The 14,343-nt window shown below is 38.6% G+C and overlaps 1 protein-coding gene across 4 annotated transcripts in view; it reads left to right on the forward strand.

The window, feature by feature from the left end:
- Window positions 1-14,343, forward strand: part of GOLGA4 (golgin A4) — a 113,204-nt gene that overhangs the window by 4,294 nt on the left and 94,567 nt on the right. For all 4 annotated transcript variants that reach the window (XM_032270177.1, XM_032270157.1, XM_032270162.1 and 1 more), the window contains exon 2: window positions 3,812-3,901. In XM_032270177.1, the coding sequence (XP_032126068.1) occupies window positions 3,812-3,901 (90 nt within the window). The remainder of the gene's footprint in view (window positions 1-3,811; window positions 3,902-14,343) is intronic.

The following is a 14,343-nucleotide window of genomic DNA, read 5'->3' on the forward strand; positions in this document are numbered from 1 at the left end:
TAATTTTTTGTAGTTTTAGTAGAGATGGGGTTTCACCATGTTGACCAGGATGGTCTCAATCTGTTGACCTCGTGATCCACCCGCCTGGGCCTCCCAAAGTGCTGGGATTACAGGCTTGAGCCACCGTGCCCGGCAAAATGGTTTTTCTTATGGTGAAATTGAGAATAACTGTGGTCAGTTAATAATTAGGTAGTGGGCAATAAAATGTTAATTGTGGGTCTTGTTGTAGCTGTCTGGTTTTTCGGTTAACAGCTTAGAAATCTGACTCAGATTTCTTATGACTATAGGAATTAATCAGCTCAAGTTTGGTTCGAAGGAACCTAAATGCCTTTATGTGTTGAAGTGAGGATAGCCCACTAAGGAAGCAGACACCTGGGATAGATAGATGCTCCAGTACTGTTAGTTCTTTATCTACTGTTTTATACTTTATAGTCACATCCATTTTCTCGTAGAATCCTTACTCTTATAACTCCAGAGGAAGATCAACAAGCCATCAGGCCACATTTTGCCAGATAGTACTACTTTTCAGGGAGAATGTGTTTTAGAATCTGTTAAACTTTATAAACACCATTATTTGATTTTTGTCACAAGTTTCTCCAGAGCCGATGAGGCTTTCAGTTACTGATTAGTCCATATGACGCCAAGGTGTAAGACATAATGCCGATTTTTTTTTTTTTTTTTTTTTTTTTTTTTTTTTTTTGAGACGGAGTTTCGCTCTTGTTACCCAGGCTGGAGTGCAATGGCGCGATCTCGGCTCACCGCAACCTCCGCCTCCTGGGTTCAAGCAATTCTCTTGCCTCAGCCTCCTGAGTAGCTGGGACTACAGGCGTGCGCCACCATGCCCAGCTAATTTTTGTATTTTTAGTAGAGACGGGGTTTCACTATGTTGACCAGGATGGTCTCGATCTCTTGACCTCATGATCCACCTGCCTCGGCCTCCCAAAGTGCTGGGATTACAAGCGTGAGCCACCGCGCCCGGCCACAGTGAGGTATACTTTTTAAGCAATTGGAAGATCACTGGCTAAGGTAGCCCTTTCCTGTTTTCTGGGTATTTGGAAAGCTGAACTAATAACCCAAAGATTTCTTAGACATGTTGGAATCATGACAGAGAGAGTTGATTAGGCAAGAGATATTTCCTATAGTATAATAGTACTTTTATAATTACTTTTCTAACGTTTTACCACCCAGTGACCATTTTATTAAAGGAGATCTTACATACAATCATTTATAAATACATATATACAAACACTGCCCCCATAGTGGCATCTACAGCCTTTGAAGCTGGCACTGGCATGATTTGCAAATTATGGCTCTAGGTGTGGGAAGGGTTTATTGAATTTATCTCAACTTTAATGGAAGCTATTTCTGATGTTCTTTGAATGCTTGTAATTTGAATGTGGTGTTCAAGGTAGGCTCAAACTCGTTCCAGGACTGAGACTAACAGTCACAGTGATTGTACTTTCCCTTGCCGTTTTCTAAGCCCACTGTTGACTTTTAGTCACATATTTTCTAGACACTTAAACCATTGCTAAGGCTTCAGCTTTATTTCACATTCAATCATTTTCTTGTTTATATATATATATATATATATATATATAATATACATTTATATATGTGTGTGTGTATATATGTGTGTGTGTGTGTGTGTGTGTGTGTGTATATATATATATATATATTTTTTTTTTTTTTGTGTGTGTGTGTGACAAAGTCACGCTGTTGGCGCCTAGACTGAGTATGTGCAATGGCATGATCTTGGCTCACTGCAACCTCTGCCTCCCAGGTTCCAGCAATTCTCCTGTCTCAGCCTCCTGAGTAGCTGAGATTACTGGTACCTGCTACCATGCCTGGCTAATTTTTATATTTTTAGTAGAGATGGGGTTTCACCGTTTGGCCAAGCTGGTCTCGAACTCTTGACCTCAGGTGATCCACCCGCTTTGGCCTCCCAGAGTGCTGGGATTACAGGCGTGAGCTACCGCGCCCAGCCATTTATATTTTTAAGTTCTTTTCTTTCCTGTTCTGTTTTTGGTCGGAGAGGATATCTTATCCCTTAAGGTGACTTCTACACATAGTTAATTGCATCTTCCATATGTTAGTTTTTCTGGTTCATCTTCTAGAAGGGGTATATGGTTGGAGTTCTTAGTTGTAAGCAACAAAAACTTAGTCTATCTAGTAGTTAAGTAGAGAGAGAATTTATTGAAGATTCTAGCTTACAGAATTTCCTTGAGGTCCCAAAAGTCTGGCTGATTTTTATGTCCAGTTGTCCTGGGGAGACTGCTCTATGTTGCAGCTGCTTCAGCTTGGCACTAGCATTGCATCTTTCATATCACAGCTTATATCTGTGTGGATGCATGAAGTTCTGTCTCTGTTGTCATGAGATGAACTTTATTTGCTTGTCTGTTTTGTCACGTCACTCACTTAGGACTCGAAGTTTCCTGTGGCTGTGTTTCACTGATGGAGCTCAGGTTACCCTGTCTCAGATAAAAAGAAGATTGCGTTAGTAAGTTTTCTGAGCTAACTCATGATGGACTTATAAGAGCTTTTAATAGAAAAAAGGTTATCAAACTTTTGTCATGTTTGTAGATGCTTTTCCTCACCTCCCAATTAAACTGCTGCTTTGTTTTTCACAAAAACCCCTTTCTCGGTGATTGTAGAAATAAACTCTTGTATTTTTTGTGTTTCAATTAAAAAAATTAAATCTTTAATATAGCTTAAGTATGAAGTAAGAATCTGATTTGTGTGTGTTGCCCCATAAGTATGGCCAGTTGTCCCCACATTTATTGAATGTCTATCCTGATGCAAAATGTTGCTTTTATCATAAACTAAACATGTATATGTTGGTCTGGATGTGTATATGTGTGTATAGAGTATGTGTCTGTATGTATACTCGTCCTCACAACCTCTCAGTTCTACCCTGTCCACAGCAGTTTGTGCACAGATATGACAGACCAGAGTTCCATTTGTTTATTCATTCATTTATTTGACAAATATTTATTAACTGCCTTTCGTAAAGTACAGACTACAAAAAGAGGTAAGGTATCACGACTCATTCATTTCTCTGTGTAGATGAGTTCAGATCTATTTTGCTGTGGGTGTAGGAGGATCTTGAAGTTTTGGTTTTATACTTTTAGGGCTGTTTTTAGCTCACCTTGGAGTAGACCTCCGACCCCTAGTTTACATTTTGAGCCCTTTCTCCTGAGTTGTTTTGCACTGAGGATTATAGGAATCAGGTTGTCAGTTACAGAGCTAAATGAACTAGCATCTCAGTATTTAGCAGTGGTATTCAAGGTAGGCTTAAAGCAAGGCTGTTAATTAGGTGGGCAAGTGCCGTTTATCTGTACATTTCATAGTATTGAGTGTTAGCGCTAGAAGGTAGGAGGGATCTTATAGATGGAATTGACAGCCTGTTTTTTAAATGAACTTCTAATCTTGGAATAATTTTGATTTATAGAAAAGTTATCAAGATAGTGCAGATAGTTTGTATGTACCCCTCACCTGGTTTCAGTTTTTTCTAATATTACCATCTTACATTAGTATCACAAGTTTATTTTATATATGGAGCCACATAGTCCTCAAAAAGTTCATTTAGCTAAGATCATAGTTCTAGTTGGTGGCAGAGTCAGGCCAGGGACCTGGTAGGTAGCCTGGATTTTTTAGTTGATTATATTTGTTATCCTTCTCTGCTTTTCATGTGTTTGCTCTTTTCCTTTCTTTTACTGAATTCTTTGGGCATGGACTGAGAGAAGGACTACCTAGTACACAGTTCACTAGTCAATATAGTCTTGCTAATTTGTGCAATAATTTTGAAATCTAGGCTTCCTCCAATTCTTCAACACCAACAAGAACCAGGAGCAGGACATCTTCATTTACAGAGCAACTTGATGAAGGTACACCCAATAGAGAGGTAAGTTTGGAATTCCTTTTCTAATATACCTTTCACAAGAAACTAATTAAAATGTAATGCTTTTGAAAACAAAATGGGAAACTATTTTGACAGGTCAGCTATTTAATTCCTAGGTAGAATTTTTATTGGTAGCACACTTAGTGTTTTTTTTTGTTTTTTTTTTTTTTTTTTTTACAAATAGCCATTAGGATTTATTTATTTATGTTTTTAAGATAGGGTCTGGTTCTGTCACCCAGGCTAGAGTGCAGTGGCATGGCCACTACTCAATGCAGCCTTGACCTCCTGGGTTCACGTGATCCTCTCACTTCAGTCTCCTGAGTAGCTGGGACTATAGGTGCCCGCCACTGTTTCTGGCTAATGTTTAAATTTTTCATAGATGGGGTCCCAATATGTTGCCCAGGTTGGTCTTGAACTCCTGGGATCCAGTGATTCTCCCAATTACGCTTTGTAAAGTCTGATTTGTTGAGAACTTTAATTTGAGAGGATAATACAGTCTGCATTTACTGGTTCAGGTTTTCAGAATAATTTGATAAGTTTGTTCCACATAGCATCATTTTTTCAAGCTGGTGAGTAGAAAGAGACACGACTTACTGAACCGATTCCATGTAACCAGCAGCTGGCATTAAAAGTCATTATTTCCAACTTGTTCTTCCTGTAAAATGTAACACAAGTACAGAAAAGAAGGGAAAACATAAATGCACAGATCAGCAAATTATCACCAAGGGAATCCTCCCAAGTCAAGCAAAGGAACACTGCCAGCAGTGTAGTGCTCTCTCATTCCCCCTGAAAGGTTACCACCATCCTGAATTTTTGGTATTAGCTTGCTTCCTTTTTTTTTTTAAATAGTTTTACTTCTTTATGTGCTTTCTAAATGTAAACATTATAGTTAAACATTTGAGTTGTCTCCAGTTTTTGGCTATTTTGCTATTTTGAATTGTGTTGCCATCAACATTATTGTATGTGTCTTTTGGTATACATGTACCTGCATTTCTGTTGGGATGTACTTTGGAGTAGAATCACTGCTCCATTTTAGCACTTTAGAATATAATGCTGATGGTTTTCCAGAGTGGTTGTAGAAATTTAAATTCCCAGCAGGAGTTTATGAAAGTTGCTTTTGCTCTGTGTTTTTGACAGTCTTTATTTTTCTCCTCTGTGTAAATAAATATGCTGGAAACAGTCTTTTTCATTTCAGCTGTTCTGATGGTGGTCTTTCATTTTGGTTTTAATTTGCATTTCTCTGATAACTAACAAGATTGACTATTTTCATCTGTTTATTGGCCGTTTCATGTCTTCTTTTGTAAAGTGCTTGTTTAAGTCTCTTGCCCATTTTTCTATTGGATTATCTCTTTTAAAATTGATTTGTAGGATTTTTTTTTTTTTTTTTTTTTTTGTTGTTGTTGAGACGGAGTTTCACTCATGTTACCCAGGCTGGAGTGCAATGGCGCGATCTCGGCTCACCGCAACCTCCGCCTCCTGGGTTCAGGCAATTCTCCTGCCTCAGCCTCCTGAGTCGCTGGGATTACAGGCATGCGCCACTACGCCCAGCTAATTTTTTGTATTTTTAGTAGAGACGGGGTTTCACCATGTTGACCAGGATGGTCTCGATCTCTTGACCTCGTGATCCACCTGCCTCGGCCTCCCAAAGTGCTGGGATTACAGGCTTGAGCCACCGCGCCCGACCAACAGGAGTTTTTTTTTTTAACAATATAGAATACATAGGAGTTTTTGATTGAATATATGTCTTGCAGATATCATCCACTCAGTGGCTTACTATTCATTTTTTTAATGATGTGCTTTGACGAACAGAAGTTCTTAGTTTTAGGCCAAGTGTGGTGGCTCATGCCTGTAATCTCAGCACTTTGGGAAGCTGAAGCAGGAGGATTGCTTGAGTCCAGGAGTTTGAGACCAGCCTGGGCAACAGAGTGAGACTCTTGTCTCTAATAAATAAATAAATACATACATATATACACACATACATACATACATAAAATTAGCCTGGCATGGTGACATGTACCTCTGTGGTCCCCGCTACCCAGGAGGCTAAGCAGAAGGATTACTTGAGCCTCAGAGGTCAATGCTGCAGTGAGCCATGACTGTGCCAGCCTGAGTGACAGAGCAAGACCCTATCTCTTAAAAAAAAACAAACAAAAAAAAGCCCTGGGTCCCATCCATGTACCATCCCTGACAGTACCTTCCATCTTAGATGTTTAACAAAATGAGAAAGCAGACAGGGAGTAGGGAGATGATGAAAACATTAATTTAATGTTCTTTTAATCAGAAACTTAATTATATAATCGAAAAATCTTTTATATATGAAATAAGTTGAGGTAAGGTTTCGATTGTACTCTGTGGTCAAAAATACCTGTTAAAGTTGTCAAAAAAGTTTGAAAAGCAAGGAGATGAAGTGATGACAATGCTTTATCATTCTATCCAAAGCCATTTCTTAGCTAGGATTGTTAATATTAAAATTTGGAAAAAAATAAGAAAACTTTAGCTTAGTTGGTTGATTGCAAGTAGAGTTCTAAAAGCAAATTTTTCAGAAATAGTTATTTTGGAAAGGTATATTCAATTAAATTGCTTTAAAGCATCCTAGATTTTTTTTTTTTTTTTTTTTTTTTTTGAGACGGAGTTTCACTCATGTTAACTAGGCTGGAGTGCAATGGCGCGATCTCGGCTCACCGCAACCTCCGCCTCCTGGGTTCAGGCAATTCTCCTGCCTCAGCCTCCTGAGTAGCTGGGATTACAGGCACGCGCCACCATGCCCAGCTAATTTTTTGTATTTTTAGTAGAGACGGGGTTTCACCATGTTGACCAGGATGGTCTCGATCTCTTGACCTCGTGATCCACCCGCCTCGGCCTCCCAAAGTGCTGGGATTACAGGCTTGAGCCACTGCGCCCGGCCTGCATCCTAGATTTTTAAAATGTATTTTAAGAAAGCAGTGGAAGCAGTCACCCAGACACGGTGGCTCATGCCTGTAATCCCAGCACTTTGGAAGACTGAGGTGGGCAGATCACTTGAGGCCAGGAGTTCGAGACCAGCCTGGCTAACATGGTGAAACCCTGTACCTACTAAAAAAATAAAAAATTAGCCAGGTGTGGTGGCATGTGCCTCTAATCCCAGCTACTTGGGAGGCTGAGGCAGGAGAATTACTCGAACCCAGGAGGTGGAGATTGCAGAGAGCCGGGATTGTGCCATTGCACTCCAGCCTGGATAACAGAGCAAGATTCTTGTCTTAAAAAACAAAACAGAACAAAACACTGCCGCGTGTGTACCTATGCAACAATCTTGCATGTTCTTCACGTGTACCCCAAAACCTAAAATGCAATAAATTAAAAAAAGAAAGCAATGATAGCAATTAACATAATCATACTTTTTTCAGTGTTTCACTTACTTTATTGTTTGCAATCCAATGTGCTATAATATTAATCAATATATTGAGTATAGAAATGATGTAATTAATACTGATTGCAGAAACCATACAACCCAGCACTTCAGCTTTCAGTCAAATTGGTTATATGTATAAATGAAGTTCAACAATATTGTATTTGAAATTATAAAGTTAAAGAAATGCAATAATGTAAATAATGCTTAAGAAAATAAGATCTCAAGAAACTGTATATACTCTGTACTTTTATACAACTTGATCAGATTATTTCAGTATATGCACCAAAGATATAGTATATATGCCATGAACTTTGAATGCAAAAACTATACTAGGTGCTTTTTATTTTGCTGTCAACATCTATATAAAGGTTTTTTTTTTTGTTGTTGTAGTCACCATCAAGATAACTTGTATGTATCTTTGCAATTTTCAAATTTGCTTATATCCTATTATCTAGAAATCCCGTTTCTAGAAATTTGTCCTATAGAACGATAGCATTATAAATGTATATTCACAAGGCTTACTAGAGTGCTATGTGTAATACTAAAAAGATTATAAATTTTGATTTATAGTATTGAGTCTTACTCCAAACTAATCTGCAGACTCAGTGCAGTCCCAGTTAAAATTCTTATAGGTTTGTTTTGTTGTCATTATTTATTTATTTGTGTGTGGTGGAGTCTCACTCTGTCGCCTAGGCTGGAGTGCAGTGGTGTGATCTTGGCTCACTGCAACCTCCACCTCCCGGGTTCAAGCTGTTCTCCCTGCCTCAGCCTCCTGAGTAACTGGGATTACAGGCACCTGCCACCATACCCAGCTAATTTTGTATTTTTTAGTAGAGACAGGGTTTTGCCATGTTGGCCAGGCTGGTCTTGAACCCCTGACCTCAGGTTATCCATCCGCCTTGGCCTCGTTAAATACTGGGATTACGGGTGTGAGCCACGGCACCCCGGCCTGTTGTCATTATTTGTGCTTTATTTTGTTTTGTGGAAATTAAATATCTAATTCTAAGATTTACATAGGATTCTATAGAAAGGAATAAGAATAACCAAGACATTCAAGAACAAGGTGTGAGGACCTGCTCTACTGAGCTAATGAATATAAAACTATACTCATTAAGACAGTGTGGTATTGAATCAAAGACAAAGAGAACAGTGGAACAGAATATAGAAATCTCAGAAACAAAGCCACTCAAATACCGTCGTGAGTATAAAGCGTGAATGTAAAACTGTATTCATTAAGACAGTGTGGTATCAAAGACAACGAACAATGGAACAGAATAGAGAACCCAGAAACAAAGCCACTCAAATATGGACATATGAGCACAATTAATGAAAAACAGTAGCAAGTAGAGCACTGTGAAAAAGATGAGACAACTGGGTAAACATACTGAAGGGGAAGAAACTTGATCCCTGCTTCACACCATGTTGTAAAACCATTTCCTGGGCCCAAGGGATCCTCCTGCCTCAGCCTCCTGAGTAGCTGGGACTACAGGTGCACACCACTGTGCCTCGCTTGGAGTTATTTTAAGTGTTTTTTTTTTTTTTTTTATAGTTTTTTCTTTTTTTTTTTTTTTTTTTTGGTGTGTGTGTGTGCAATGACTCATGCCTATAATCCCAGCACTGTGGGAGGCCAAGGTGGGTGGATCACTTGAGCTCAGGAGGTTGAGACTGCAGAGTACTGAGATTGTACCACTGTGCTTCAACCTGGGCAGCAGAGTGAGACCCTGTCTCAAAAAAAGTTTGTTTTCTTTTTTTTCAAGAAAATGTAGAAATTTAGCTCAAAACATAAATACTTGTTCACCTCAACAGTAGTCACAGTTAAGTGTATATATCTGGAATGTTTAAGAAGTAGAATGGTTTCATTAAGTTAATTTCCTGGTCAATTAAAAAAAGGTTTTGCTTTTTTTTTTTAGCCATTGCTGAAAATACTAATATGTCTACTTTCCTGTATTGGTAAATATTGTATATAAACCCAAATAAATCTGTCTTTGGTTGTAGTGCTTCTTTATAAAAGGGGCATAAAAAAATCTATGTTATTATAAACATTGAAGGCAGAGCAGAGTAGACTGAATTTGCATTGACTCTGAAGTCTGCATAAGCCTACTCTGGGCACTGTCCTGTCCTGCACAAATGGTAGATCTGTGTATTTGATCATAGCACTCTCCTGGTGATCCTAGGCCTAGCCCCACTGTCCTCAGAGTAGGGCTTCCTGTCCTTATTGTTGCCTGAGGTTAATCTTTTTGTTTCCCTAGATCTGGGATGCTTTAGAGCAATATGTAATGTAGGATCCTGTAAGGGATTAACAAGGGCAAATGAAGCTAACATCCTCCTATCCTAAGTAATACATGAGAAAGTCCCACTCCGGATTAGACCTGGATTTTTTCTTTTTCAAGAGATAGGGTGTCATACTATGTTGCCCTGGCTGGCCTCCAACTCCTGGGCTCAAGGGACCTTGGTTTGTTTTTTTTTTAATTGGGGTTAATTTCATATATCATAAATTAACCATTTAAAGCAAACAATTAAGTAGCATTTAGTATACTCCCAGTATTGTACATTCATCTCCTCTATCTAGTTCCATAACATTTCCGTCACCCCAAAATAAAACCCTATGCTGATTAAGCAATCATTTCCACTCCTCCTTCCTCCAACCCCTGGCAATCATTAATTTGCATTTTGTTTTGATGGATTTACCTTTTCTGGATATTTCATGTAAATGGAATCATTCAAGATGTGACCTTTTGTTTCTGGCGACTTCGCTTAGCTTAATGTTTTTAAGATTCATTTGTGTTGTAGCATGTATCTACTTACTTTTTTTTTTTTTTAAGGGGGTAAAAATCTATGTACTGTATTAGTTTGGAATAAGACCTGGAATAGACTGGTGAGGAAAAGTTTTTCGTGTTGAATCAGCCTGGATGTACATCCTGGCATTGCCATTTGCTGACTGAAAGATCTATGAAAGTTAACTTTTCAGCCTCAGCTTTTCTCATTTGTAAAATGAGAAATTTGTGAAGTTTTGGGGATTACCAATAAGATGGCATGTAAATCTCTAGCATGGTACCTTGCACATAGTAGGTGCTAAGTTACTAGGGACAGCTGTGTAGGAGAGGAGGGGCTGCTCCATTTCCTCTTTTTCAGTCCTTGTGTGAAAGGAGGGAAACAGATGGACTATCACATGGATTAGGGTCCTACAGATGTTATCTCCGTGTTGCTTTGCCTATTGAATTTGTGAAGAAAGGATTGACAGCTTCACTTTGCCTCCTATGCTGCTCTCTCTGGTTTGCTGTCTTTCTGAGACACTTCCTCATTTATTAGGGGCCAAAGTAAGCATGTCCATTGTTATCCTAGGGACTCATCCATGAAGAACTTTCATATTGTTTTTAAATTAAATTCCATAATTAGGCGTGTTTTAATATATATTTTTTGTTTATGTATATATAATATTTATGTAGGTATGAGACAGATGCAACCTCTGACTCCCAAGTTCAAGCAATTCTCCTGCCTCATCCTCCCAAGTAGCTGGGATTCCAGGCATGCGCCACCACTCCTGGCTAATATTTGTGTTTTTAGTAGAGACAAGGGTTAGTGAAACAGGGTTTCACCATGTTGGCCAGGCTGGCCTTGAACTCCTGGCCTCAAGTAATCTGCCCACCTCGGACTCCCAAAGTGCTGGGATTACAGGTATGAACCACCACACCTGGCCCCAGTTTTTGGGAAGTCTTAATCACATTTTAGAGATTTATTTTATGTTTCAAGGCTTATAAGGCTTCAAGTCATTGTTTTCGGGATTACTGGGAAGTATCTTCAAAGTAATACATGAGAAACATTCCTTCCTAAATCCCTTATTACATTGAATATCATTACATTAATTGGTTTTCAGAGGTTAAATTAACCATGTATTCCTGAAACAAATGTCACTTGTTTATGGTATATAATCTTTTTTATATATTACTGGATTGATTTACGAGTATTTTGTTGAGGATTTTTGTGTCTGTATTCATAAGATACGCTGGTCTGCGGTTTTCTTTTTTTGTGATAACCTTGTTTTTGTATCATAATAATACAGGCTTCATGAAATGAGCTGGGAAGTGTTCACCTCTCTCGTATTTTTTCAAGAGTTTGTGAAGAATTGGTATTAATTCTTCTTTAAATGTTCAGTAGAATTTACCTATGAAATCATGTATCCTGGACTTTTTTTTAGGGAAGTATTTTGATAACTAATTCAGTATCTACTTTTTATAGCTCTGTTCAGATTTCGCTTCTTCCTGAGTTAGTTTTATAATTTGTGTGTCTCTAGGAATTTGTCCATTTGATCTAAGTTATCCAATTTGTTGACATAAATTAAAACTAAATTTGGCCTGAGACTACCTGTGTATCTTGAGTCCCTATGTGAGGAACTGTAGCCTAACTTAGTACATAAACAAACTGAAAGCCCAAGTTAGGAATGTAGATTTCTAGGAGCTCCTGAGTCTCAGCCAGACACAGCAGTCAGGTTTATCAATTGCAGGCTGCTAACCCCTGCTCAAATGAGGCCAAAACCATTGCTTTCAACACACAGTATAGCTTTGTAATCTTTTTCTTCTCTTTTATTCCTGATTTTCATGATGTGAGTCTTCTTTTTTCCCCTCTGTCAGTCTAGCCAGTGGTTTGCCAATTTTGTTGATCTTTTGAAGAACAAAGCTTTGGTTCCACTGTCTTGTTGAGTATGCTGAGTATTCTCATAATTGGAGTAGAAAGCTGATCTTTGATGACTTATTTTACTTAAGCCTGAGGAGTCATGGACTTAGCAAAACTTCCTTGAATCCAAATTACATCTTCTTTCCTGGTTTCTGGGCTGATACATGTTTTTTCCCATCTTACGTACCCTTGGTCTTTTCATTGGTCGTTAAGACTAGGGAAAGTTAGATACCTTGTCCTTTTATGCTGTCGTTTTGTTTAAAGGCTTTCTTTGTAGTAAAACTATCCATACAGACAAAATAGAGCCTTGAGTTGTGGTCTTGAATTTGATGAACATGATTTACCCACACTGTGTACCGCATATTTCTTCACCTGCTGCTCCTGTAAACCATTTTATTCTTTTATCTTCTGTAGAGTATATTATCACAAGTACTTTTTACAGGGGTGTTCAATCTTTTGGTTACCCTGGGCCACACTGGAAGAAGAATTGTCTTGGGCCACACATCAAATACACTAACACTAATAATAGCTGATCAGCTAAAAAAAAAAAAAAAAAAAAAATAGTGGTCGGGTGCAGTGGCTCACGCCTGTAATCCCAGCACTTTGGGAGGCCAAGGCAGGTGGATCATGAGGTCAAGAGATCAAGACCATCCAGGTCAACATAGTGAAACTCTGTCTCTACTAAAAAATACAAAAATTAGCTGAATGTGGTGGTGCGGTGTGCCTGTAGTCCCAGCTACTTGGGAGGCTGAGGCAGGATAATTGCTTCAACCTGGGAGGCGGAGGTTGTAGTGATCTGAGATTGTGCCACTGCATTCCAGCCTGGTGCCAGGTGACAGAGCAAGACTCTGTCTAAAAAAAAAAAAATAGCAAAATGTCTCATAATGTTTTAAGAAAGTTTATGAACTTGTGTTGGGCCTCATTGAAAGCTGTCCTGGGCTGCAAGTTGAATGAATTTAATTGACTGAAAATCATAAGGGTTTTACTAACAGTTGTACTTAACAGTATCTGGGAAGACAGAAACAGGACCATCTGCCAGCCGTGGTGATTCATGCCTATAATCCCAGCACTTTGAGAGACCGAATTGGGTGGATCACCTGAGGTCAGGAGTTCGAGACAAGCCTGGCCAACATAGTGAAATCCTGACTATACTAAAAATACAAAAAATTATCCGGGTATGGTGACGGGCACCTGTAATCCCAGCTATTTGGGAGGCTGAGACAGGAGAACTGCTTGAACCCGGGAGGTGGAGGTTGCCATGAGCCGAGATCATGTCACTGCACTCTAGCCTGGGCAACAAATGTGAAATTCCATCTCAAAAAAAAAAAAAAAAAAAAAAGAAAAGAAACGAAACAGGACCATCTGTCTTAGAGGCAGAGGGATTTATACCCTTGGGAAGACACTAAACTTTTTAGGCCTTTTTACGAAGGCACTAAGCTTTTTAGGCCCTTCTTCCAGTGTTATACATGAGAGATGATATTCCAGCGTTTGTTACCTGAATAAAAAGCAATCTAAAAATCACTGAAATAAATAATAATAGTTTTTCAACGATGGACTGCATATATGACAATAGTCCCATAAGATTATAATGGAGCTGAAAAAATCCTGTCGCCTAGCGACATGTAGCTGTTGTAATGTGTTTGTGGTGATGCTTGTATAAACAAACCTATTGTGCTGCCAGGGGTATAAAAGCTCACAGTAACATCCTAGGACTTCACCTTCTCTCGTGGCTTACCCACTGACTCACCCAGAGCAATTTCTACTCCTACAACCTTCATTCATGATAAGTGAGTGCCCTATAGAGGTGTGCCAAAGACTCCTGAGGCTTTAAGATGGCTGTCAACGGACACTAATTTTGATATACTTCGATAAACACACACATATACATATATGAGAGTATGAGACATGGAGGATAGAGAGATTGAAAGCCTTTAACGCACATCTGCAGCGAGTTTCAGATAGACCTCACGAATGTTCAGACACATATAACTTCATCATTGGTTTTTTATAGCCTTTAACTTAAATTTAACATCCATTCAAAGGATGATCTGACTTCCTGTAAGATTTTCAATAGAAGTAGAAACTTGGATATGTTGATACCCTAGAGCCAAACAGGCATTTAGCATATTTTAGTATTCTACTAATAAAGTTAATGGCTGCATCCTGTCCAAGAAGTACTAGTTATCACATAATATACAAGACTTTAAAATGTTTTTCCTGCTTAGAATTACGAAGGCCTCTAATGTAGGACCAAATGAAGAGTTAGTTAAGGTTCTAGTTAGTATTCATAACTCTGCAGTATTGAGATGAAAAGTTTATGCTCTTAAGCTTTTGCAGACATTTCTTTTCAGCTGTAAGTTATATATGATATAATATGTAATTTATC

Source organism: Sapajus apella, unplaced genomic scaffold, assembly GCF_009761245.1.
Source record: "Sapajus apella isolate SASKATOON/1434 unplaced genomic scaffold, GSC_monkey_1.0 scaffold4, whole genome shotgun sequence".
NCBI lineage: Eukaryota > Metazoa > Chordata > Mammalia > Primates > Cebidae > Sapajus > Sapajus apella.